This window comes from Molothrus ater, chromosome 29 (genome assembly GCF_012460135.2).
Source record: "Molothrus ater isolate BHLD 08-10-18 breed brown headed cowbird chromosome 29, BPBGC_Mater_1.1, whole genome shotgun sequence".
Taxonomy (NCBI): domain Eukaryota; kingdom Metazoa; phylum Chordata; class Aves; order Passeriformes; family Icteridae; genus Molothrus; species Molothrus ater.
Genome location: NC_050506.2, coordinates 724686 through 750541, shown reverse-complemented (window position 1 = coordinate 750541; position 25856 = coordinate 724686). Strand labels below are relative to the sequence as shown.

The following is a 25856-nucleotide window of genomic DNA, read 5'->3' as shown; positions in this document are numbered from 1 at the left end:
TTCAATTCTTTTCAGATTCCAAGATGCCCTGGAGTAATGGAAGAGCCACCCACGGATGCTAATTCTGGAAAAACTCCGTGCTCAGCTCCCAGTCACCCGCTGGCAGCGATTAGCGCCGATGCTAATGATCACGTTGTGATCAGCCATTAATGATGGATGTTAATATCTGTTTTGCATAAAAGCCTCCGTGTGATGTGTCCTGAGCATCTCGAGGATCTCAAATTAAACCACGACTTTATTAAAAAATGATCTCTCTCCCGTCACGGGAAATGTTTGGTGACTGAGGTCACCCCTGGGGTGGAAATGGGTGCTGAGCACCGAAGGACCCCCTGCATCCCTGGAGACCCCTCACTTCTGCTGGGGTGAGGGAGGGGAGATTTAGGCTGTGTTTTCTCATCCAATTCTGGATGTTGAGGACACTTTGGGCCACCAGAACCTTCAGTCTGGCTCCTGGTGACACAAATCCTCTGTTTCCCCTCAGTTCCGCTCTTGATGTTGGGCCACGTCACAATTGGAGGAGCTGCTCCTCCTTCTAGGAATTCACAGGACCGTGAAGTCACCACTTCTCCAGGCAAGGCCATCCCAAGGTCAACGTTCCAGTTCCCTCAGAGCTTAATTTCCTATTGGCTCTAGCTGCATTAATGACCTTGAGCCGGGTGCCGCCCATTCTCTCCTAATTAGTGATTGACATTTGCAGCGGCCGAGCCCCTGCGGCTCCAGGTGATTCCGGAGACTCCAGAGAAATTCCAGCATCAGAAATGTGGGATATCCTGAGCAGGGAGGTGATGGAAGAGGGTTTGGCCAAAATTAGGCCGTTTTATGTTGACTTTGTATGGGTTTGGTGCATGGTTTCATCCAGCGAGCCAAAAAATTCCCATTGTCCCAGTCGGATGTGAACACCGGAGGAGTTTAAAGCTCTGCAAGGTGGATTCGTAGATCCCAACAGCGATTTTGCAGAGGAAAATATTCAAATTAGGGCCATAAAAATGTCTCAATAATCTTTTGCTTTGAGTGAAAGAACTGTGCAGGCTCTGAAAGGTGCCCAGAGGAGCAGAGCTCCATTTGTTCGGATTGAAGATACAGGAAAGCAATCCTGAGGCAAATTCCTCCCCATTAATCTCTGGGGGTTTCCTCACAGTTTGTCCGGGTTGTGGAATCCACGGTGTTGTCATTTGAATTTAATTTTTAATTTGTTTTACTTTTTAAATTTGTTTACACGGAGGTGTAAACAACAGAAATTAATAAGCCTGAAGTTATTTGGTGTGTCCTTAGCAGAGCAGAAGTGTCCCTTCAGGCCACCTGGAAAAGAGGATTTCTCTTGCCAAACGCTTGTGGTTCTTCGAGGCCTTCCCACCCTCACAGGGAACAATTCCTTCATTTTATCCCACCTAAAACTCCTCTCCATCAATCTGAAATAATTCCCCGTGTCCTGTTCCTGCAGTTCCTGAGGAAAAGTCCCTCTCCAGCTTCCCCGGAGCCCCTGCAGATCCTGGGAGAGGCTCTGAGGTCTCCACAGGCTCAACATTCCCAACATTCCCAACATTCCCAGCCTGGATCCATGGGGAAAAGGCTCCTTATCAACTTTATGGCTTTCTCTGGATTTGGAAAATGAAATAAAACGTGCCGTGGTCAGTGAGGGAGGAGGGAATTGGAAGCTGGGGCAGCACAGGGAAGTGAAAGTCTCTGCTTGAAGACCAAACCACCGCTGCGGTGAAACCTCACAAACTCAATTCCCACCTGCAGGGAGGGCAGGAATGAGTAAGAAAATTGGTTTTTTTCAGGCTCCTATGAGGCTGAGCCACCTCTTGGCAAGGGCAGGAACCCCCAGGCAGGTGAATCATTCATTGCTCTCTGCCCCGACCTCAACTTTTCCTTTTTAACCCATTCCTCTCTAATGAGCATTTTCTCCAGAACCTATAAATAACTAATTCCAATTGCTTATTGACCAAGTGGTCATTTAGTGGCTATTGCAGCACCCAGCTCATTCCAGGCTGTTTCCCACGGCCAGGGATGGGTGATGAGGGATGAGTCACGCTGGGGAAACCTTCACTCATTTTACACTGCAGAAACTGGTTAATTGAGGCTGTTCCATGCTCAAAACCCTGCAGGGTTTGATTTTATTTCAGTTCCAAAAATAGCAGAACTGAAAGCAGAAACATGAACACACAGGTCAGGTGGAAACCCGAACCCCCAACATCTGCTGAGCCCAGGGCAAGGATTTCTTTCACCCCACGTGCTCCTCCCACCTCTTGCAGGCGTTTTCCATGGATTTCACGTTTCCTTGGCATTCCTCCGGCTCCAGGGATTAAATCGTGATTCCAAAACCACAGGAAAACAGAGATGCCACCCAGACCAGCGTGGAATCCCAGAGAAAAGAGGTCCCAAGACCACCAAATCCAACCTGTGCCTGATGCCCACCTTCTCACCCAGCCCAGGGCACTGAGTGCCACCTCCAGGCCTTCCCTGGACACCTCCAGGGATGGTGGCTCCAAACCTCCCTGGGCGGCCCTTTCCAAGGCCTGACCGCCCTTTCCATGGGGAAATTCCTCCTGATGTCCCCCCTGAGCTTCCTTTTCTCCCAGCTGAGCCCCCCCAGCTCCCCCAGACCCTTTTCCTGCTGCCCCAGCCCCTTCCCCAGCTCTGTTCCTTTCTCTGCCACACTCCAGCCCCTCAATGCCCCTCTTGCCCACCGACCCAGCTCATTTAATGCAGCAGTGACTGAAAACATCCAGGACTGCTCATTTGGCTTGAAACACCATTTTTATTGTCTTGCTGGAGGACGAAGCAGCAAAGCAAGAAGGGAACCATTCCCAGCGTTGGCAGAGGAAAGATAAACATCTCAGAGCTCCTCAAACCGAGAGGTTTCATCCTAAAACTGCATCACCTCCGGCGGTTTTAGAAGCTTTTTCTTGGAGAGAAGTGGCAAAGCTGCGGAGCCACGAGCACTGGGACGAGCTGGAAGCTGTGGACGAGGGGCAAACCGATGCATCCAGGGGCTGGATCCTGCCCTCAGTACTTGGGGTAGGACGGGGGCAGCTTGCAGATGTTCTTGGTGACCTGGGGGCAGACTGGGGGGCAGTAACGCTGCACTGGGGGGCAGTAACGCTGCACTGGGGGGCAGTAGCGCTGCACTGGGGGGTAGCAGGGCTGCACCGGGGGGCAGCAGGGCGTCACGTAGCTGAACTTCTGCACAGGCTGCCTCTGGATGGTGTAGTGGCACGAGGGCCCCGAGTCGTGGCAGGAGGAGCGGGATCCGTGGCAGGAGGAGGACCGGGATCCGTGGCAGGAGGACTCGTAGTCGTGGCAGGAGCCGCGGGAGCACATCGTGCTGGAGTTGTGGCAGAGCTGTTTGGAGCAAGGCATGCATGTGGTGAGAGGAGGCTCTGATTCTTTTCTTATATTCCCCCCCATTTCTTTTTAATAATGTTTTTTCTTATGTCTCCTGTGAACTGTTTCTCTCCTTTTTTCACCTGCCAAATCCGGACCCAAAGCCCCCTCGATCCTGCCGAGTCTGCTGGAAATGCTCTGGGAATTGGGGTGTGAAATGAGGTCCCTGTGAGTCAATTGGAGCCCCAGGAGCCCACCTGCCAAGCCCCAGCTCCAGCAGAGTTTGTGTCACCCGAGGATCCCTCTGGGGGCTGCACCTTTTCCACAGATTCCCGTGAATCCTTGTCCTCCATCCACCATTCCCCACCCTTCCCTCCCTCAGCACAAACAGGAGGTACTTCCCTAAATCCCAACTCCCACAAAACCCGTAAAAAACCCTCATGGAGGTTTTAAGAACAGAAATGGCCAAGTTGGTCTTACCCTGTTCAGCTGTAGCGAGAAGATTCTGGAAGCGAAGGCGAGCGACTGTGGAGGACGGGGCTGAGGGGCCTTTTATCCTCTCCTGAGGTTATTTGGGGTGTGAGGCACCTCGTCACGATGACACCTTAATTAATTCCGTGCTCAATCCCGCAGATGTTTGCACATCCCCTGATTTTAGGTGTTCCCTCCTTGACGCCCCGTCCCGCCGGTGATTCCTACAGCAGGGATTTTGGAAGGGCAGCCCTCTCCCATTTCCTGGAGGCTGACGGGTGTTAATTAGGGATGAGGGACACCCGGGATTGCATCAGGCACAGAAAGGCCTCAGAAACGCTGACTCCTGGGGTTGGTGCCTTGTTGGGTGCAGGTGACAGCTCAGGGTTTTAATTCCCCTGTTGTTGAGTGCCAAGAGGAAATGGGATTAGCGCCTGCAATTCCCGGGGATGGCACAACGCCGGAAAATCCGGCGGGATCTCCTCGGCTCCCTGGGATGGCGAGAAATGAAATATTCCTGGTTCTTCACGTGTCCCTCAACTTGGCAGATGACTGGGATGATCCCATCAGGTTGTTCCACGTGAATCACAGGTTATTAAAGAGAAAAACACCTGACCCTGAGCTCTGTATGAGGTTTGAGGATATTACGTTTTCCCGTTCCTTGGTTTCTCTTTCCTTCCGTGATCCCTCACATTTTTTTCACCTGACCTCACCTAAGGATTCAGAGAAGAGGAGCTGAAGTTTGGGCAAGTGTTGGGTTTTGTCACTCCTGGTTTGGGCACTAAAGCTGGATTTATGGATCTGCTTGACTCAGAGTTTGAAGCGTAAGAAAATGAAACTCCTCAACCCGGGAAAATGTTGCCCATTAGAACAATTCACTGACTGGGAAGGGAAGATCTCCCAAACTAGGGGTGTCCCGCAGCTGTTCCCCAGGGCAAAGGCAGCCGGTTCCTCATGGGGGTTTTGTGGAGCAAGGGAGGATGGCAGGAATTCCTCAGGGACATTTGGTGGCTCAGGTGAGGGTCCCTCAGCAGCCACCCAGGTGACAAAGTGGCAGCTTTGTGTGACAGTTCTCCTTTTGTCCACATTCGTACTCCCCAACATCTTTCTACCTCCTCAAGAGCCTTCCAAAAACACCCAAAAAAACATCTCCAAACCTTTCAAATTCAGGGCCTGCTCAAGAAAACGGGATCTCAGAAGAGTTCCCATCCTCCTTTGCTCACAGTTCTTTCGCAGGAATTTGGGCCTTCTGTTTTCAGAGGCTCAAAGGCTTTCAAATATTTGAAAATTTATATCCAAGGTCTGAAATAGAGCTCGGAGTAAGTTCTTACATATTAAGAAGTTGCAATGTGACCTTCTTATTCCCCTTCCATTTAATTTCCTGGAATCACTGAGGTGGGAAAACCCCTCTGAGATCATGGAGCCCAATCTTTTACCATCTCCCCCTTTCCTTTACTGACTTCCATCCATTCCCAAATGAACGTGGGAATTATTTGCCACCAAATTTTGGGATACTTTGGAAATACAAAGAAATTTGAATTGGAAACCTCTGAAAAAATTACCAAAATTATCAAGGAAAATGAGAATAAAAGAATTCAAAGGCAACGAGGGTCTCATGAATCAGATTTATTATTTCCCACACCCAGATGAGTCTGAACCAGAAGCGCAAGACAGAGAAAGATTCCCAACAAATGATTATGCCCTGAAGAATTAGAAAAGGACATTTCCGAATAATTAGCAAGAATGACACCATCAATGTTAATTAGGGGGGAGCATTTCACCCCCACACCATGAAGATCCGGGGGTTTCAGCGTGGACGAGCCGAGCCGAGGTCGGGGTGCCCAAGGGAGGAGCCGGCGGCTCCGGCTGCCGGGGCTGGATCCTGTTCAGTACTTGGGGCACGCCGGTGGAAGGTTCCAGATGTTCTTGGTGTACTGGTGGCAGTAGGGCACCGGGGGACAGCAGGGGACAGCGGGGGGACAGTAGCGCTGCACGGGGGGACAGCAGGGGACAGCAGGGGGACAGTAGCGCTGCACGGGGGGACAGCAGGGCGTCACGTAGGTGCATTTCTGCACCGGCTGCCTCTGGACGTAGCGGCAGGAGGGCTCGGGCTCGTGGCAGGAGGAGCGGGATCTGTGGCAGGAGAACCAGGACCTGAGGCAGGAGGAGCGGGACCCGTGGCAGGAGGACTCGTAGTCGTGGCAGGAGCTGCGGGAGCACATCGTGCTGGAGTTTTGGCAGAGCTGGAGGGAAGAGAGAGATGGTCAGGCTGGGACAGCTGCCCCCTCCTTGGCTCTTCTTCAGGACTGGGATGGGAAATGTTGTCTCCCTCTGTTTTGGGATGTACAGGACATGGTGGCCCTGCCTTTTGGACGACGCTCCATGATGGTGCGGCTCTAATGGGAATTTCCCTCCCAAGATGCTCCTGTTGGCTTTTCAGGGTAGAATTTCCCCCTAAAACTGCTCTGAATTGTCCAAGCTCTCTCTGCCTCCATCACCTGGGAGTGAATTCCTTGCTGGCCCCCAAAGGCTCCCACATCTGCTCCTTCAATTGCTCCTGCTTTTCTGCCATCCCACCCGTGAGCAAACCTTGTGCCTGTTCAAACACCCAGCCATCAAAAATAAGGAATTTCTAAGACAAAGGCAAAGTCCAAACACAGAACTCTGCGAACAACTGCTGCTCAAGAGTAGATAAATCAACATAATCCAACTCACCCTTGGCTGGAGCAAGAGGAAGAGCTCGTGGAGCTGGTGCTGAGTGAAGGATGGACAGGGGATGCCGGACTTTTATATCTCCCAAATGGTTGTTGTGGGAATTAGACACCTCTTGGCAATGCTGACACAAACCCTCATATTCATATTTATCTCCTGTGTCTCGTTTTTAGCATTTCCGACTTGACGCAGTCAGGAAAAAAAACCCAACGATGGCTTTTTCCTCAGCACTTTAATAAGTAAGGAATTTCCCAATCTGCTTAGAAGGGAATTTTGGAGGCAGTTGCATATTCCCGTGGCAAAAATGAACCTATCCCTGGAGTTATTAAGTGATTTGTCGTTGGGCAACCGGGATTGCATCAACTCCAGAGGGTTGACTCCTTCCCCGCGTGCTGCCCCTGGTTCTCCGTGGCAGAGTCACTTTTTTGATTGATAGGTTTTTTTCCCCTGACACAAGGGGCTGTAATTAAGAGCCACAGCTCCCAGGGACTTCATTAGAGGGAGGTCCTGGTGACTACCTGGGACCCGACGCCTCGACTCCGGAGGTGACACCAGAACGACGTCCCCAGTCCCAATTTTTTCCGTTCCGTTTGCCAACCATCAGCTGTTTTTTTGGTTTGTGCCACGGTATTTTCCTCCTGGATGGAGGGAGCTTCAAATCCTCAGCAGGAAGGGTTTGTGTGAGGATTTTGCCTCTTGCCAACCCCTTGTTTCTGCGGGGTCTCATTTAATTTAAGCAGTTTTTAAATTTTTTATTCTTTCCCGCGTTTCGCTCTTTGGTCCCAAGTTTCTCTCAGAGCAGCCCAAGGTTTTAGGAGAATAAATTGGGCAATTGTCCCTTTCCTGTGACTTTTATATAGGTGAGAGCCACAGGAACAACTCAGGGGTCAGGGAATGAGGTGATCTTCAGGGTCACTCCCCACCCAAACTATTTTACGATTCTATGAATATTTTTATTTATTTGTCAGGCCGTGGTTCAGAAATCAAACAGCTTTTAGGGAAATCTTTTAGAGTTTAGGAAAATCTGAAGCCTTCTGGAAGCTGCTGTGACATAGAAATGCTTCATGTGGGTGGATAAAACTCATTTTTGGGGTAGGCCCTTGAGTCAATCCTCCGTCAGGCGGGAGGAATCCACGGAATCAGGGAATCGTGGAGTGACTTGGGTTGGAAGGGACATTAAAGATCATCTCACCCAACTCCCAGGGTTATTAACTCCAGCTGAGTCTGACTGCTGAGCTCTTGGGGAAGCTGATGCAGCCACAGAGCCTGTTCTGGAACTGGTGGCTCAGCTGGACTGGGAGATAAGGAAAGTCTGAGGTTGTCAAAAGCCCAGAGAGATTTCACACATATTTTAAGTGCCTGCAATGGTCGCTGAAAACAGTAATTTGGAGCTCAGTGAAAGAAGGAGGGCTAGGAAAAGCCACGAGGTGCTTATTTGCGTTTATCAGACACCTCAAAATGTTTGTGACTCTGAGTCAAAGGGACGAACGAGGTGTGAGGAGCTGCTGAGGAGGGGACTCAGTTCCCATGGTCTGGATGGGGAGGGACCTTAAAGATCTCCAGTGCCACCCCTGCCATGGGCAGGGACCCCTCCCACTGTCCCAGGGTGCTCCAAAATCCATCCAGCCTGGCCTTGGAAACTTCCAGGTATCCATGGAATCACCTGTGCCACCCTCCTGTGAGCAATTCCTTCTGCATATAAATGTATAAATACCTATTCTGTGTATCAATATGTGAATAAAAAAGGGTGCAGGTGAGCTCCCTGAGCCTTCAGCTGCTCCAGGAATGCCTCTGGAATCACTGGCTTTTATTATTTTGAAATTTCAGGGGCATTTTGTGATCAGCTTGAGGAGAAAAGTGGTGACTAGGAAGTCAAAGGTAACAATCATTTGGAATAAAAAAGGTCAAAGAATGAACAGACCATGAACTTCTCTTACTTTTGGAAATCAAATTTTATTGTTTTGGAGGCTGTCAGATGGGTGGAAAGCAGCAGGAATCATTCCCAGCTTCATGGGAAGCAACCTGAGCTGGGTCTTGCGTGCTGAGCAAATTAAACCAAATTAGAGCAAAACCAAGAACCCAATTCTAATCACAGACAAGGAATTAAAGGATCAAATTAAAAACGGGAATAAAGAACCATTGGCTGAAGCTTCAGGCATGGAGAGCACCCAAAGCAGGAGCCATCCAGGGTGCCCTCAGTACTTAAACCAAGTTAGAGCAAAACCAGGAACCCAATTCTAATCACAGACGAGGAATTCAAGGATCTAATTAAAAATGGGAATAAGGAACCATTGGCTGAAGCTTCAGGCATGGAGAGCACCGAAAGCAGGAGCCATCCAGGGTGCCCTCAGTACTTGGGGTAGGACGGGGGCAGCTTGCAGATGTTCTTGGTGACCTGGGGGCAGACTGGGGGGCAGTAACGCTGCACTGGGGGGCAGCAGGGCTGCACTGGGGGGCAGTAACGCTGCACCGGGGGGCAGTAACGCTGCACAGGGGGGGTAGCAGGGCTGCACCGGGGGGCAGCAGGGCGTCACGTAGCTGAACTTCTGCACGGGCTGCCTCTGGATGGTGTAGTGGCACGAGGCCCCCGAGTCGTGGCAGGACGAGGAGCGGGACTCATGGCAGGAGGTCTCGTGGCTGTGGCAGGAGCCGCGGGAGCACATCGCGCTGGAGAGGTGGCGGAGCTGGAGGGGAGAGAGGAACGGTCACAGCCAGCAGGAGCTTATAGATATTTGTTCTGGGATTCCCCATTTTTCTTCCTAATTTCCAGTTCTTCGGGGGTGAGAAAGCGGGGGGTCAGTGTTGTTGGGAGATGCTTTAATGCCTGGCTAAACCCTCAGAAACTTTTATGGGTGGGACTTGATTTCCAGAGAAAAATTGGTCCAACACATTTCCATGAGCAAAATTGGTCCAAACATCAATTTCCCAAGAGCAGCTCCAGACCCTCTGGTTCCTCCTGCTTGGAAACCTCCAAGCCCCTTTTCCACAAACCCCTCTGTCTTTATTTTCTGCCCTTTCTGTTATTTTGGTTTGCCTTGAGCTTCTGCTCAAAGCCTTTATTTTAATTTGTTTTAATTGTTTGCTCTTGTGGGTGACAAGAACTTGGTCTCCAGCATGATCCAGATCCAGAGGTGAGGAGGGAGTGTCCCACACTCCAATTCTACCCAAACTCATGGAAAAACTTCCAGTTTCCCTAAAGAAACTCCGGGGGAAGAGAAAAAATTGGACTCACCCTTCCAGTAGTGGGGATGGAGCTGTTTTGGAGCAGAGCAGTGAGTGAAGGAAACTGGGATGGGAAACCTTTTATACTTTTCCACGGGTTTATCTGGGACATGAGGCATCCCTAATTACAGATCCCATTTCTATCCGCTGTGTTCAGCTTCCCGTATATTCCCTTTGATGCTCTGTGCTTTTTGGCACTGTAATTATTAATAGCTCATTAATTCCTTCACCTCCCTATGAACGAGATTGGAAGGAATTTTCACGGGAAGTGACCAATGGATCTGCTCATGGACAACGTGGATCAGGCAGAAGAGGTGTTTGTAATCCCAAATTCCTCAGGGTCACCTGGACCAGGAGCGCTCCACGTGCTCGAACTCCATGTGAAAAAATAATTATTGATGTTAATCCCTGGGGATTAGGTTTAGGGCAGGAATTCTGCAGGGGAATTGCACAATGGGGCCGGATATCTCGATGAGAGGTCTGTGTTAGCCCAAATCTGTCCTTCAGTGATCATTCCAACCTGCCTGTGGCCCAGCAAGGATTTCTCCTCCAGGTGTCCACCAGGGTGGGTTCCTGTCCGTGGGGCCCACAGGTTCTGCCACCAAACCTGCCCCAGAGTGGGTTCCTGTCCATGGCCCCACAGGTTCTGCCCCAGGGTGGGTTCCTGTCCATGGTCCACCGGTTCTGCCACCAAACCTGCCCCAGAGTGGGTTCCTGTCCATGGTCCACAGGTTCTGCCACCTCTGTGGATCCCCATCCACCAAAACCTGGCCGAGCAAACCCAGCATGAGGCTTCAGGTGCTGTTTCAGTCTGGTTTTGCACCCCAACGTGGTGTTGGGGGCAGTGGTATCAAATGCCAGGACAGGATGGTTTGGGGTGAACAGAATCCCAGTTTTCTGGAATCACTGATGTTGGAAAAGATCTCCAAGACCACTGAGCCCAACATTTGACCAACCCCTACCTGGTCAAGCACTGAGAGCACTCAGTGCCATGTCCAGGAGTTCCTTGGGCACCTCCAGGATGGCCCAAACCCTCCCAGAGTGGTTTTGGTTACTTTTGGTTATTTTATTTTATATTTGGTTATTTTATTTTATATTATTTTATATTTGGTTATTTTCTCTTCTGATTTTTACCCAGAATTTTTTTGTTTTATACAGGACAGAATGCTGCTGTTGCTGCCCTGCTTCCAACACTTCTGGAATGATCTCAGGGATGATGAGACAGGGATGGAGACACGAACACAACAATGTGATGCAGGAGACACTTCAGAACCTGGATTTTCCCGTGAATCACGGGTGAACTTTGGTCTCCCATGCCTGGGTACAAGTCATGCCCATCCGACCCATCAATTACGTCTTCTTGTCCCATAAAAGGCAGGAATGTGTCAACACTGGGATGGCACCGGGGATTAGGAGCGAGGCATGAGGGATTTGGGGTGATGCTGTGCTGACTCATTGGGATCCCTCAGACTGGAGCGCTCACGGCTGAGCTGTGTTCCCCTGGTGCACGGAACCGACCCATGACTCCTCCCTGAGAGGTTTGGGTCAGGCTGTGGTCAGGAAGAACTTCTGGGATTTTTGGGCATGTGTGGGAGGAGATTTGCTGTCACCTGGGAGAGGTGAGGAGGGAAAAATGGGGAAAAAAAAAAGGGTGACAGATGTCAGTGTCAGGAAGTGGGGCAGGAAACAGAAATGACTGAGGTCATGAGATGGCAAAGGCCCCATTCCCCAGGGATGGCTCACTGTGGAAGCTTCCAGGTCTATGAGGTGTGGGATGAGCTCCATGAGGTGTGGGATGAGCAGCTGGAGCTCCAGGAAGTGTGGGATGAGCTCCAGGAGGTGTGGGATGAACTCCATGAGCTCTGGGATGAGCTCCATGAGGTATGGGATGAGCTCCATGAGGTATGGGATGAGCTCCATGAGGTGTGGGATGAGCTCCAAGAGGTGCAGGATGAACTCCATGAGGTGTGGGATGAACTCCATGAGGTGTGGGATGAGCTCCATGAGGTCTGGGATGAGCTCCATGAGGTTTGGGATGAGCTCCAAGAGGTGTGGGATGAGTGCTGCCACTCCCTGTGGTTGACTGAGGAGGTTTCACCAACGGCCTGGACCATTTACAGGGAATTTTCCGTGTTTGCGCACCTGACTTGGCTCTGCCTGCACCCACCTGTGCTTGCTGCAAACACTGCAAGGTGGAGAGGCCTTTTTTTATCCCTGGGGAATTTCTCCACAGGGGTTGGTTCAGCACCTTCGCTGCCGCGGGAGGAGAAGGTGGGGACAATTTCCTGCTGGATTCCTGCAGCTTTTCCTGCTTCCCTCCACAGATGTGTGTGGAGATAACACCACTCCAGCTCTCCAGGGAGAGATTCCCTGTCTCTGCTCCTCAGGCCCTTCCCAAATCTTTCCTTCCATGGAGTGGCACAGCCTGGACGGCTCCGGCTCAGCCGGGAGCGTAGGTGAAACCTTGGATTGCTTGGAAAGGATTCACGCAGGAGATTTTTATCTGCCCTTCCCACAAAGGCAGACCCAAACCCAGCCTGGAGCCGCTGGTCTGGCTGGGTTGGCACAGGCTGGGTGAGGGGGGACAGGGATTGGCACCCCTGGTTGTCCCCAAGCCAGGCTGGAGCCTGTTCCCGACCCTGACGTTCATTCCCTGCCCCTGCAATCACCGACCTCACACCTGGCATTGAGGCTCCTCGTTATTTTAATTAAGAGCAGTAATAAAACAAGCACTAATAGCACCTTTCTAGTTCCTTTCAAAGGTTCATCACGAACCCTTGGCTAATTAAATGTCTTGTGCATTACACACAGTGCTGCTCTCATCCCACAGAGCCCCAAACCCCACAGAAATCAGCCTGGTGCAGTGAGAAATCCAACTGCAGATCTAAAATTCCTTTTTTCCCCTTTCACACCTACAAGGCGGGCTCAGAACTTTCATGGTTTAAGTCAGTTTAAGCCTCTGGAGGAAATGGGAATGTTTTCTTCTCACTCATGAGGGGCATTGAGGGGTTGGAGTGTGGCAGAGAGGGGAACAGAGCTGGGGAAGGGGCTGGGGCAGCAGGAGAAGGGGCTGGAGAACTCCCACGGGGGCTCAGCTGGGAGAAAAGGAGGCTCAGGGGGGACATCAGGAGGAATTTCCCCATGGAAAGGGTGGTCAGGCCTTGGAAAGGGCTGCCCAGGGAGGTTTGGAGCCACCATCCCTGGAGGTGTCCAGGGAAAGCCTGGAGGTGGCACTCAGTGCCCTGGGCTGGGTAAGAAGGTGGGCATCAGGCACAGGTTGGACTCAAAGGTCTCGGAGAGCTTTTCCACCCTCAGTTCCTCTGGGATTCTGGGATTTCCTCCAGGGAGCACAGATTTTCAAGCAGGGAGAGTTCCCTCGCAGAAAAGACCAATCTAACCCGAAATTCTCCATTTTATAGGGGTCAGAAGGGACACTGAGCATGACATGGTCCTTCCTCTGCTCGTGTCCTCCTCTTTAGGGAGATCAGGGATTTCCAGATTTCCTGGACAGAGCTCTGTGCTCACCGGCCACGAACAAACTGCAAACCCTTCACAGCGTGCCCGTGAGGGTCTGAGGCTCCGAGCCAAGGGCCGGGGTTGCAGAGACGCTGATCTGCACCTTCAGCCCCAGACAGCTTTTGAAATCAGCCTGGCAGGCGCCCAAAGTGTGGGGACTGCGGGGCTGAGCCTCTGTAACGCCACGGGAAAAGGGAGGGAGCTGTGGAAAGCAGCTCCCCTCAGCCCAGACAGGCTGGGCAACGATGCCAAAGATAAAGGAAAAGCAGTGGAAAAACACCAGGACGCCAGCAGGTTGGATGAGCTTTTAGGCTTTAATTCAACATCACACCTTTGCTACTGGAGACAGGAGCAGGGAACGAAGAACAAATCCCAATTCCACCGCGCTAATGCCACTCGGGGGTTCTCAGGAGGAGGGGAAAGGGCTGCAGGGATGAGGCAGGGCCTGCCCAAGCTCAGGGGCAGGGAGCAGCTCTGAGCTTTTTCACTTCTGCTGCTGCTGCGGCGGCCACTGCACCGGCTGCTTGATCTGCTGCTGCTGCTGCTGGCACGGGACCTGGGCCAGGGGCACCTGCCCGGTGCCCGCCGGGCACTGCGGGGTCAGCACCACCACGGGGGTGACGTCGGGCACCGGGGTCACCTCGTGGCACACCAGCCCCTCGGAGCCGTGGCAGGAGCGGTCGCTGTCGTGGCAGGAGGAGCTGCCGCCGTGGCAGGAGGAGCTCTCGGAGCTGTGGCAGCCTCTGTTCTCACGGGAGCACATCTTTAGGGTGGCGGAGAGGAGGTCTGGGAGCTGGGAAGGAGAGGAGGTTGGTGTTAGGGGCAGGGAGGGCACGGTTCGCATCGACCTCAGATGCCCCAGCAGGATTTGACTTTCTGCCCACCCAGTTCCCCCGGTTTGGGGGTTCGTTCCCACAGTGCTGGATCAGACTGGACCACCTGAACAGCCCCACGAGACCCCACAGCAGCCCTCATGGTTCTGCTGGGCCTCACGAGCCATTTCCCTCTTCTTCCTTGAGCCATTTCCAAGCTATTTTTTGAGTCATTTCCCTCTTCTTCCTTGAGCCATTTCCCTCCTATTTTTGAACCATTTCCCTGCTATTTCTTGAACCATTTTCCTGTTCTTTCTTGAGCCATTTCCCTGCTCTACCTTGAGCCATTTCCTTGCTCTCCTTGAGGCATTTCCCTCCTATTTTTGAGCCATTTCCCTGCTATTTTTTGAGCCATTTCCCTGCTATCTTTTGAGCCATTTCCCTCTTCTTCCTTGAGCCATTTCCCTGTTATCCTTTGAGCCATTTCCCTTTCCTCCCTTGAGCCGTTTCCCTGCTATTTTTTGAGCCATTTCCCTGTTCTTCTTGAGCCATTTCCCTGCTATTTTTTGAGCCATTTCCCTGCTATTTTTTGAACCATTTCCCTGCTCTCCTTGAACCATTTCCCTCTTCTTCCTTGAGCCATTTCCCTGTTATTTTTGAGCCATTTCCCTGTTATTTTTGAGCCATTTCCCTGCTCTCCTTGAGCCATTTCCCTGCTATTTTTCAACCATTCCCCTGATATTTTTTGAGCCATTTCCCTGCTCTTCCTTGGCTGCATCCCGGGATGCTCCTGGAGGAGCATTTGCTCTGTGTGATGCTGGGATGTCCCACACCAGCAAGAGGCATCTTGGCAGGAATCCCAAAAATTTTGCAGCCTTGAGGGGCCCTGGCACAGCCAGGACTGGTGGCAAAGCCCTGGAAAAATCCACTTCCAAAGGCAGGTGCCCAAAATAAAGACAATTTCCTCTGCTTTCCCCCCCCTCCTCGTGTCCTCTGGTCTCTCCAGGCCCAATTTCCTGAGCATGAGGAAAATCCTCTGTGCACATCCCAAATCCTGCCGAGGATTGCTGGGATTTTAGGGAGGCAAAAAGCATCCAGGATGCTGAGATGGAAGAGGATCCTGCTGCTCCTTCCTCTCACAGTTTAAATCTTCCTTCTCTGTCCTTTCCTTAATTTCTTCAAGGAAGAAATTTCAATACTTCAAGGAAGAAGTTTTAATACTTTCATCTCCTGAATGTTTTCCAAAGGAGCTTATTAAAGGAGGCAGGCTTATAAAAGCAATTAAAATTCCCAGCTTAACCCCGAATTTTCTTATGAAAGATCAGCCTGCTGCCTCCCATTCATCACCGAATCCCATTCTTTGCTTTTATCAATTTCCAGTTTGTCCTTTGGATGCTGGAAAGCACCAGAGTAATCCAAATGTAACTACCGGTAATAAATTTTGCTTCTCAGCACAGGCAGTCCTAATTTTTGGGAGCACAAAACAGCCCCAGCCACAGGGCCGAGGATTTGGCTCTCAGTAACCCCAGGAAATGCCCCCAGAGCCAAGCTCAGCTCAGTGCAGGGAATCCTCCTTGGAATTAAAGGTTAGCAGGCACTCACCTGGGCTGTGAAGGCTCTGGAAGAGGAGTGGAGCTGAGTGAATGAGTTGCTCTCCCCTCCAAGGACTTTTATACAGTTCCCAAGTCCCTTCCTGAAAATGCAATAACTCCCTGAGGGGAAAAATGACCAAGGTATTTACAAAACAGCCCCACCCCTAATTACCCATCACCTTCAAAAGCTCCTTCCACCCGATTTCTTTGATTGACTTGTCAGGCTCTGGATTGTCTTCCTCGTCTTACACAGCTTTAATTGCGCCCTGCCCCTGGCGGGCTCGGAGTGAAAACCGTGTGGGCGGCCGGGCTGGCTCACCCTCACGGCACGATGAATTTTAGGTTGCAAAACGGGCGGCAAAGGCGGCGAGTTTTGGGGTTCCTGTCCTCCCAAAACCTCTCACCTGGAGTCTGGCAGGAAGGAGAGGTCCCGGTGCCCCGTCCTCCCGGACTGGTCTCAGCAGGAGCAAAGCCTTGGGGCTCCTGTGGAGAAAAACCCACCATTCTCAGGTTGCCCCCACGAGAAATGGTGAATTCTTAGAAAGTCTTGGTTGGAGGCGCTTGGAAAACATCTTTAAAGTAATTTTCACCCTGTGAGGCACCTGCAGGTACCAGAAGTGAGCCGAGGGTCCCCTCTCTGGCAGGGTCAGTTCCCAAAGGAACAGAACCAGGATGGTGAAGTCTGTGGCCACTGTGGGAGGCTCTGGCTGGGAGGTGACCTGGCAAACCCATCTGGTGGCACAGGCCACTATTGGAATCGTTGGCTTCTACCTGTGAACTCCCCAAAAATGTAACGAGGTTTCCTCAACACGAGGGAGAACTTCTCTCCGTGGAGGAGCCCCGGGACAGCTGGAGTGTCTGGGGTCATTCCAGACCCTCCTGGACGTGTCCTTGTGTCACCTTCTCCAGGTGACCCCGCTCCCCTGCTGTTCTGGGGTTCTGTGATTGTGAGGTCAGGATTCTGAGCTTCCGTGGTTCCATGGTTCTGTGATTCCCCCCCTGTGTCCATCTGCCTGGACATCTACTCCTGGAGTTTCTATCCCACCTGATTTTACGGCCATTCCACCATCACTGACACGGTCATCACCAATTATCTTTGCTGACGTTTTTCCTGGCCAGTCCCAAGATGCCCCACACAGAATTTATCTGAAAATTTCCATTTTTTTCTCATATTTTACTCAGTTTTATTTTCTGGGCTCTGGAGCAACGATGGGAAACCGGCGCCGACGGAAGCCGCTTGTGCAAACCTTGCACCCGTGAGTAAGCTGTGAGTAAAATGCTGGGTCAGAGACCACACATCCGAGCTCCCCACGCATCCTGAGCTTCACCAGCTCTTCCCTGGGGCAGGACGGGAGCATCTGGGCGCAGAGCACTGGGGTGGTGCAATCCTGGATGCAACCACGACTTCGCAACATCCCCGACTTCTCATTTCCCCTCCCGACCATGGAATTCCAGCATGGACTCCTGATGTGTTCTCACTCCCTTCCCACCTGAAATCCCTCACGGAGCTACGAGGTTTGGCTGGGCAGAGAGGCCCTGAGGCCGAGGGGTGGCAGGTTTTGTTGGGCAGAGATGCCCTGAAGATGAGAGGTGGCTCTGTTTGCTATCACTGAAACAATTCCTGGAGTTTCTCTCCAGAGGCGCCAGTTGGAGACTTTCATCCAGAAGCCAGAGTTGTGTTTACTGCTCAGCCTGTTTACCAACAGCTGCAGGAGAGGGGCCTTGGTTTGACAAGCACAGACAAGCTCAGGATGAGTCCTGGCTTATCAGAGTTTGGGATGAGGTGTTATCAGGCTTTGGGATGACTCCTGTGTTATCAGAGTTCCTCACAGGATGACTGTCCCTGCCCTGTTGTGCAAGGAGAGGGGAGGAAACCTCACTGTGCAAGAGGATAAAACCCAGCCTGGGACTCCTCCCAGCCTCAGGCTGGAGCTGAGCTCTGGGGAGGGAGGATCAGCTCTGGCTCCTCGCGTCCAGCCTTGGCTGCAAACCTGTCTGCCCTGGGTTTATTAAATATTGAACCATCCAATCTTGGAGAGTGCCCTTTGATAGGAGACTCCAGAACCAGGGAGTAAAAAATGGGATTTTCAAGTGTTTTCTCTCTTTTGGGATGGACTGCAATTTTGAGGTGGTTTTCGGTCACTTGGGTAAACTTAAATATTTGAAGGCTCTGGGCTTGCTTTTGTGGAATTCTCTGGGAATTTGTTTGAGCTTTCAGAGTTTTTTTGCTTCCCTTAATGAAGGAAGGAAACCCACAGAAATATCAATAATGGAGTGGTAGATTTCAGAAATAGAAATAAAAGCAAATAAATGATAATGCTGCCTAATTTTAGAATGGAATTTAATAGGGTTTTTTTGCTTCCCTTAATGAAGGAAGGAAACCCACAGAAATAATAATGAAGTGGTAGATTTCAGAAATAGAAATAAAAGCGAATAAATGATAACGCTGCCTAATTTTAGAATGGAATTTAATAGGGCTGGTGGCAAAATCTTGCATAATGTCCCCACATGATGATCTTATGACACTTTACACGTGAAGGATCCTGTGGTATCAAACACGGGTTTAGAGCTAAGAGGATTTGGGTCTTTGGTGTTTCAGGGCAAAGTTTTCCGGATTTTTATTGAGTTGAAAAAGTCAAAATCCCCCCAGGTTGGTAAAAGCAGAAAGGTAAAAAACAAGCAATGTGATTTTATGTCTAACTTTTAAATGGACCCAAATCTACGGGTGTTTTTTTTTTTCCCCTTCCTAATAAGTATTTGGATGAGTCAAACAAGAGAAGATTAAAAGTTGGGCAAACCCCACGTCCCAGCCAGCACTGGAACCGTCCTCTCCCCGTGCCTAATTTAGGGCCTGATCCTATCAAAAAAAAAAAAACCGCCATGAGCAGGTTATGGGGAGGAAGCCAAGGAGCTCCTCGGAGTTGCCTCATGCACGAGGTTCTACGTGCTCGGGGTTTCGCCATCGGGGCAGGAGCCGGGTAAACAACCTTTCACTGCCAGGTCACGCTGTAAATAATAATCAGTCGGAAATTCCCCGGGAGATTGGCAGATCTCCCCAATGAGGCTCGTGGGGGCTTCATGGGGGTGGGAAGAGCAGCTCCAGAAAGAGCCAGAGTCCCAGAATTAAGAACAGAATGCCAAAATTCTGGAGTAGTTGGGGTTGGGAGGGAGATCTCCTGAGGAAGCAGGAGATCTCTCCTGAGATCTTCCAGGTGGGGTTGGAATGTCTCTGGAAGGGGACACCCCACTCCTTCCTCTGCCTTCTCCGTGGAAATAAATTCTCCCCCCTACTGAGGTGGAACTGGGGTTTGGTTTATCCTTGTCCTGTCATTGGGCACCACTGGGAAGAGTCTGGCACAACCTGAACTTCTCTGGCGGTTGAAAGTGATGTATTTTAATTGTATTAATAAATTTACATTTAAATTGGGTGTAAAATACACACGGAAAAGGTCCTTTGTGAATCCTTTGAGATTCCTTGAGGATCTATTTGCATTTTGAGTGGAGGAGTGAAATGGTAATGAAAGAAATCATCCCAATATTGAAATTACCCACAGACTGTGAAATTTTATTTTCCGACCCATGATCCAGAGGAGATGGAGAAAACAACCTTTTCCCATCACCACAGCACAAACCCCTTTTTCCAGCAGCTCCTGGGGCACTGCTGTCAGCACAGCCCCACGTGAGGAACGCAGAGCTCTGTGATGTAATGATGTCGAGAGGGAAAATTCCACTGCTGCGCATCCAGGGGCACTTTTGGCACGTGGGAGAGGCTGCTGGGCCCCTCACTTCTTCTGGACGGGTGGCCAGTGGGTGCTCTGCTTGCACTGCTGGCTCTTGATGGTGGGGACGACCACGGGGCATTTCTGCTGCACCACCTGGGCGCACCCCCCGCCCGCAGGGCCGAGCTCTGGCCCGGGCAACACCCCAGTTCCGTACGTTCCATACGTCCCATATCCATACCCTCCTCCGTAGTACCCCGATCCCTCAGAGACCCTCCCCGTGCTTAGGGTGTCACTCAGGGGTGCAGAATATCCATACCCAGCCCCTGCTCCCTCCACCACTCCTGAATTCCCTCCGTGGTAAACAGATCCTCCGCCTCCTCCCGCGCTGCTGATGGCCGACCCCACATCCTCACCACCGTACTCCATCCCCATTCCGGAGCCATAAACAGGGACCGTCCTCACCACCGGGTCCCAACCAGACATGACCCCATGGTCCCCACTGCTGACCACGAGGGACCCGTCAGTGTCACACGAGAACCTCCCTGAGATGCTGTAGGGGGCTGGCGCTGGCAGGGGCGGGCAGGACGAGGGTCTCCGGCTGTAGGTGACGGAACTGTCCCCGCCACACGAGAAGGAGGCGCGGCCGTGGCGGTTGGTGAAGGCGCCCGAGCAGAAGCCGCGGTGGCTCAGGGAGATCTCGCGGCTGTAGCCCCGGTTCTGCCGCGACCATTTGCGCCGCAGATAGTGGTAGAGCTGGAAGAGGAAAGGAAAACACCCCTGGTGGTAAAATTGGAAGAGGAAAGGAAAACACTCCCAGTGGTAGAGCTGGAAGAGGAAAGGAAAACATCCCTGGTGGTAAAATTGGAAGAGGAAAGGAAAACACTCCCAGTGGTAGAGCTGGAAGAGGAAAGGGAAACATCCCCAAACTTGCACTGTTTCACTTCGTGCTGGTGCCAGGCAATGTGACAGTTCCAGGCTTTGAAACTGAGCTGTTAGAGGATCACGGAATTGTGGGGTGGTTTGGGTTGGAAAAGACCTTAAAACTCATCCAATGCCACCCCCTACCATGGACAAGGATGCCTTCTGCTAGACCAGGTTGCTCCAAGCCCCAGCTCTTCAAATCCAAGGAAATCTGGGGTCTTCCTGGGATAGGTTTCCTCTTTCTACCTCTAATTCCACAGAATCCAAAAGCTAAAATATGTTCTGAATCCAAAAGCTGAAATATAAAACCTGAAATGTATTATTTTCCCCTCTAAGAAGTGCCTTGGTTTGCCTCACTCATTTTCGTGTCCACAGAGCTGCAAAATTACTGAGGATCATCTTCATTTCTCTTCCTCAGTTGTTGCAAGAGCAATGGATAAAAGTTTCCACCCTGGCTCTGTTACTGCAGCCCCAAAATTCTTTTATAGAAGCTGATTGGCTCAGCCACAGAGGCTCGTGGCCAGTCTGAGGTCCAGCTGTTATTAAATAATATAAAAATGTGCCCCGCACATTCAAACCCACAGAGGCTGTGCAGTCCCCACCTGCCGACCCATCTGGGTTTTTACCCTGCTCGTCCCTCTGCATCCCGCTCTGGTGCCTTGATTTCATCTTTCTCAGCAGGGATTGGACCCAGAACGGAGCTGGAGCCCTCCCAAATCCCGAGGATTTGGCTCAGGCAGGGGGGTCCTGCTGCCACCACGAGCCAAGGTATCAGATCAGCCTCATCCCATGACTAGGAAAGGATAAAATCCCAGAAAAAAAAAGAGACTTACCCTCTTCAGCCATCGGAAACACATTTAGAAGGTAAAAGTCGACTGAATGAGGAGCTTAAACAGCCTCGGGAACATTTATATGGCGTTTAACATGTAAGGGAAGTGAGACACCCTCGGGAATGAGAAGGATTTATTTACCAAACTGCGATTTCAGTGTTTGCTTTGACTCCCGATCCGTATCTCCCTTCAGACCGCTCATTTCGCTGCCGTAATTGTCACTTCTGAGTAATGAGCCCGTTCCTGCGCCCCTGCCCTGGGCTACGCAGGAATCCTCCGGCCCCCAACCCCGGGAGAGGTGGGTGGGGATGCGGGTGTAGCAGGGACGGTGGGGAGGAACAGCTCCCAAAGCTCTGGTGACAGCCTGATCCCTCCCCGGTGGCTCCAGGGGGAACTTTTTTTTTTTCCCGAGGAAAACATTTGCACATGAGCCAGAAGTTCGTTCAAAGTGATTGATGCCTGAAGTGGGAATTTTGCAAGGGTGCTCAAAGAGAGCTTAGAAAAGGCAGAATTTGCGGAGGTGGGAATGTCCCCATGCTTAAACCCAGCCTGGCTGGATTACGCTTTAATGAAGGATTATGCCTCCACATCCCTCCCTTCCTTCTTTTTCACCTCCTTCCTCTGGTTTGGAACAAGCAGCGGGGCCGCAGAGCAGCTCCTGGAGGCTGGACCAGCTCCGGAAAGTTCTGCCGTGGTGACAAAAAGTCCCAGTTTTGGCCAAAACCCCATCCCTGGGCAGAAATCCATGCGTGGGGCTGTGGGGCTGCCAGGACAGGGTGCAAAGCCTGGGGACAGGGGGATTTTTGAGACTGGGAGGGAGATTTGGAGCAGCCTGAGGGATTTGATGCTGGTTTTATTCCCCCCGGCCTGACCTCGGGCTGGGTTGGCTGGTTCGAAGGTGAGGCTTCCCTCTGGGTACAGATCATGGAATTCCAGAATCCCTGAGGTTGGAAAAGCCCTCCCAGACCATCGAGTCCTGCCTGTCCCTGCTTTGTCAGCCAGCCCAGGGCACTGAGTGCCTCTTCCCGTCCTTTCTTGGACACCTCCAGGGATGAGGACTCCAAACCTCCCTGGGCAGCCCCATCCAAGGCCTGACCATCCTTCCATGAGGAAATTCCTCCTGGTTCCACCCTGAGCCTCCCCTGGCACAGCCTGAGGGTGTTCCCTCAGCTTGCTGCAGGAAAGGGGAGGATGGCAAAGCTGTGGATGCTGTCATGGATGTTTTATTGCCCACCTGCTGCAGGTGGGTCATCCCCAATCCCTTCTCTTCCTGACTGAGACTGATGGGCCTGGTCACATCTCCCATCAGGTCCACGGAGGTGGCATTGAGTGCTGGCACCTCAGAGGACACAGAAGCCCTGCACCATGCACCAAAGGGTGTTGGTGCTGTTGTTCCTTCTAATTTTGGGGTCTTCTGTTCCTCCCTCACAGAGCCCAGGTAGAAAACGAAAGTGAAAAACCTCTGGGACAATAAACCAGGTGGCTTTGGGGCGAAACATCTCATCAGAGACATTTCCACATCCCAAAACCACGAAGTGCGGGTTGGTAGTGCAAGAAAGAAATGAACTCCCAAAAAAAAGGGCAGGTTTGAGCAGTTGTAACATTTATTGGGTGTAAAAAGTGGCAGAACACTATCAAAGGCACCCCAACACCAGGAGCAGGGTACAGCAGGGCAACCCTGGAGATCTCACACGAGGGTCCAGGGAACAGGGGCAGGAGAGGACACGCTGGGAAGGACCAGGCAGCAGAGCCAGGCTGGAGGCAAGGAGGAGACTCAGAACTGGAGCTGGCCAGGGCTCTCACTTCTGCTGGCCATAGGGCCAATAGGAGCTCTGCTTGCTCTGGTGGGACACCACGCTGGGGATGACAATGGGACATTTCTGCTGCGAGGAGCCTCCGCCGCCACCTCCAGAGCTGATGATGATGGTCTGGCCTGAGGAGCCACCGCTGTATCCTCCTCCCATGCCATAGCTGGATCCTCCACCGCAGCATCCGGAGGATCCACCACTGCCTCCACCTCCAATGATGGTCTTTGATCCTGAAGAGCCACCACCGTACCCTCCTCCCATGCCGTAGCCTGAAGATCCTCCACCACAGTATCCAGAGGAACCTCCACTACCTCCCCCTCCAATGATGCTCTTTGATCCTGAAGATCCACCACCATATCCTCCACCCATTCCATAGCTGGATCCTCCACTGCAGCACCCAGAGGAACCTCCACTGCTTCCCTCTCCCATTATGATCTTGGTTCCTGAAGACACACCGCCACATTCTCCACCCATGCCATAACCTGAAGATCCTCCGCCACAGTATCCAGAGGAACCTCCACTACCTCCCCCTACAATGATGGTTTTTGATCCTGAGGATCCACCACTGTACCCTCCACCCATGCCATAGCTGGATCCTCCACTGCACCATCCAGAGGACCCTCCACTGCTTCCCCCTCCAATGATGCTCTTTGATCCTGAAGATCCACCATATCCTCCACCCATGCCATAGCTGGATCCTCCACTGCAGCATCCAGAGGAACCTCCACTGCTTCCCCCTCCAATGATGCTCTTTGATCCTGAAGATCCACCACCATATCCTCCACCCATTCCATAGCTGGAGGAGCCCCCACTGCAGCATCCAGAGGAACCTCCACTACCTCCACCTACAATGATGCTCTTTGATCCTGAAGATCCACCATATCCTCCACCCATTCCATAGCTGGAGGAGCCCCCACTGCAGCATCCAGAGGAACCTCCACTACCTCCACCTACAATGATGCTCTTTGATCCTGAAGAGCCACCACCGTACCCTCCTCCCATGCCACAACCTGAATATCCTCCGCTGCTTCCCCCTCCAATGATGCTCTTTGATCCTGAAGAGCCACCACAGTATCCCCCTCCCATCCCATATCCAGAGGAGCCCCCGCTGCAGCAGGATCCACCTCCTCCACCGCCAGAGCTGATGATGACTTTGCCCCCTCCGCCCCCGCAGCAGGAGGAGCCTTCAGATTGGTAACTGGAGGAGCTGTGGCACCCGCTGGACTGGGAGGACATCCCATGGCAGCCTCCGGAGCTTTGTCTGGAGCACATCTTGGAGCAGTGACCCTGCGAGGAAGGGAGCTGTCAGAAAGGAGAACCTTGGAGAGGCAGCTGAGCCTTCCCAGCTCAGGAAGGAAGAGTTCCCAGGAGCTGTCCCATCTTCTGCAGCCCTACTTTAAACTCCCACCCCGAGACCTGCCCTGACATCCCGGGGAGATCTCTGCAGGTCACAACAGTTCCAGGAGCCCTCTGCATGCAGGGAGGTTGGGAATACTTCCCGAGGTTTGCACGCACGCTCTGACATGCCTCAAAAATGGTGTGGATCCTTCTGGATGTCTCACACTGACTCAGCAGCTCAAAGTTCAGCTTTCAGAGCTCCACCTGCAACGCCCCTGTCTAAGGGAGGGAGCTCTGTTGGCACCTCCAGTTGGTTTTGGAGCCATCACATTTCCAAGAGCACCCAAGGACAAACTGATGGAGGGATCTCCCTGCGTAGATGTTCCAGAAGTTTCCGTATGCACGGGCTTACCTTCGGTGCTGGTGGGGACGTCGCGATGCTCGCTGTGGGTTGAATGAGGAGCCCTGGGATGGCTGAGCTTTTATACTGGCTGCACCACGCTCCCGAGGGAAGTGAGACACCCTAAGGAATGCTGAGAGATTTATTGACAGAGCTTGGCCTCAGCTGCCTCCTTCCTTGACTCACCTGCAGCAGAGGAGATGCGAAGGAGGCGCATCGGCCCCGTTCTGTATCGCAGCCGCTAATTCCGCCTAATGATTCCCTTCCGGGAGCCTCGCTCCGAATTTTTGGGGCGAACGACATCTTGGGGTCTGTTTTAGAGGGGGCCCCAATGTGTTTCTGCTGGGATGGAGCTCCCTGGGTGCTCAGGACAGAGTGGGGACTGAGCAGATGCCAAGTGGAGTGAGTTGGAGACAGAGTGATGGAAGGACAAGGATAAAGGATGTGCTTGAGAAGAGTCACAGAGAATTTTAAGAATTCCCTCAAGGACTGGCAAGATGGGGAGCAGGAGCACGTCCATCCTGCTGGGAAAGGCCAGAGCTGCCACCCCAATGGAGTTCCCTGCTTTGGAGCTGCCCACATCTGTGTCAGAGGACGCTGTGAGGGTGACAGTGACAAAGGGGACTGTTCCCTCCAGTCTTTTGTGACCCCCAAAGTGGAAGCAGCTGTTGGATTTCCACGGAGGTCTGTGCTCAGCTCCAGCTTCTAGGGGTCTCAGTCTCCAGGCTGGAGTGGGGAAAACCTTGGAATCCTTCCAAGGTTCCAACCTCCTCCATCCTTGGAATCCAAAGTTTGCACTTGAAGGCCATCAAGACCTGACCCTTGAACTCTAGGACATTAAACACCCCCTCTACCTTAGCAGGACCCATTTCTGAGGGTCTTCAGTGGCCACCCCACCCACGCCTGAGCAGGGCAGTCACCTGGCTGTGCTCCCTGCTGGAGGATGACAGTTTGTCAGCACAGCTGTCCCAGCACCAGCTCTGTGTCACGCGTGTTTGGAGCCTGACAGCAGCATCCGCCCTCCCGGCACACTGGGTAGAGGAAGGACTAATAGGGGTTTTGGCCGTGGGGACGAGTGACAGCAGCAGCAGGTCCCGGCTGTCACCACGAACGTGACTTTGAGCACTCACACGACACCCTTGGGATGGGGACAGGGCCACCAGCAGTGGGGACACACGTGCAGGG

General features: G+C 52.2%; 4 protein-coding genes across 4 annotated transcripts; all 4 read right to left on the bottom strand.

Moving 5' to 3' along the window:
* Positions 1 to 3009: 3009 nt before the first annotated feature.
* LOC118696050 (small proline-rich protein 2K-like) lies at positions 3010 to 3324 on the bottom strand. The gene has a single exon (XM_036397978.1). It carries the CDS (start codon positions 3322 to 3324, stop codon positions 3010 to 3012), a length of 315 nt encoding a protein of 104 aa, XP_036253871.1.
* Positions 3325 to 5684: 2360 nt separating this feature from the next.
* Positions 5685 to 6020, bottom strand: LOC118696056 (putative small proline-rich protein 5). Its single transcript, XM_036397986.1, has 2 exons — positions 5974 to 6020; positions 5685 to 5931 (listed from the first exon to the last, which is right to left on the bottom strand). The coding sequence occupies exons 1-2, from the start codon at positions 6018 to 6020 to the stop codon at positions 5685 to 5687; spliced, it is 294 nt and encodes a 97-aa protein (XP_036253879.1).
* Positions 6021 to 8857: 2837 nt separating this feature from the next.
* On the bottom strand, positions 8858 to 9173 carry LOC118696049 (putative small proline-rich protein 5). Its single transcript, XM_036397977.1, is given in 2 exon segments — positions 8858 to 9028; positions 9030 to 9173. Coding segments are annotated over 2 exon segments (315 nt in total).
* A 13751-nt stretch (positions 9174 to 22924) lies between these two features.
* Positions 22925 to 24205, bottom strand: LOC118695987 (uncharacterized). Its single transcript, XM_054517626.1, has one exon. It carries the CDS (start codon positions 24203 to 24205, stop codon positions 22925 to 22927), a length of 1281 nt encoding a protein of 426 aa, XP_054373601.1.
* Positions 24206 to 25856: the final 1651 nt, after the last annotated feature.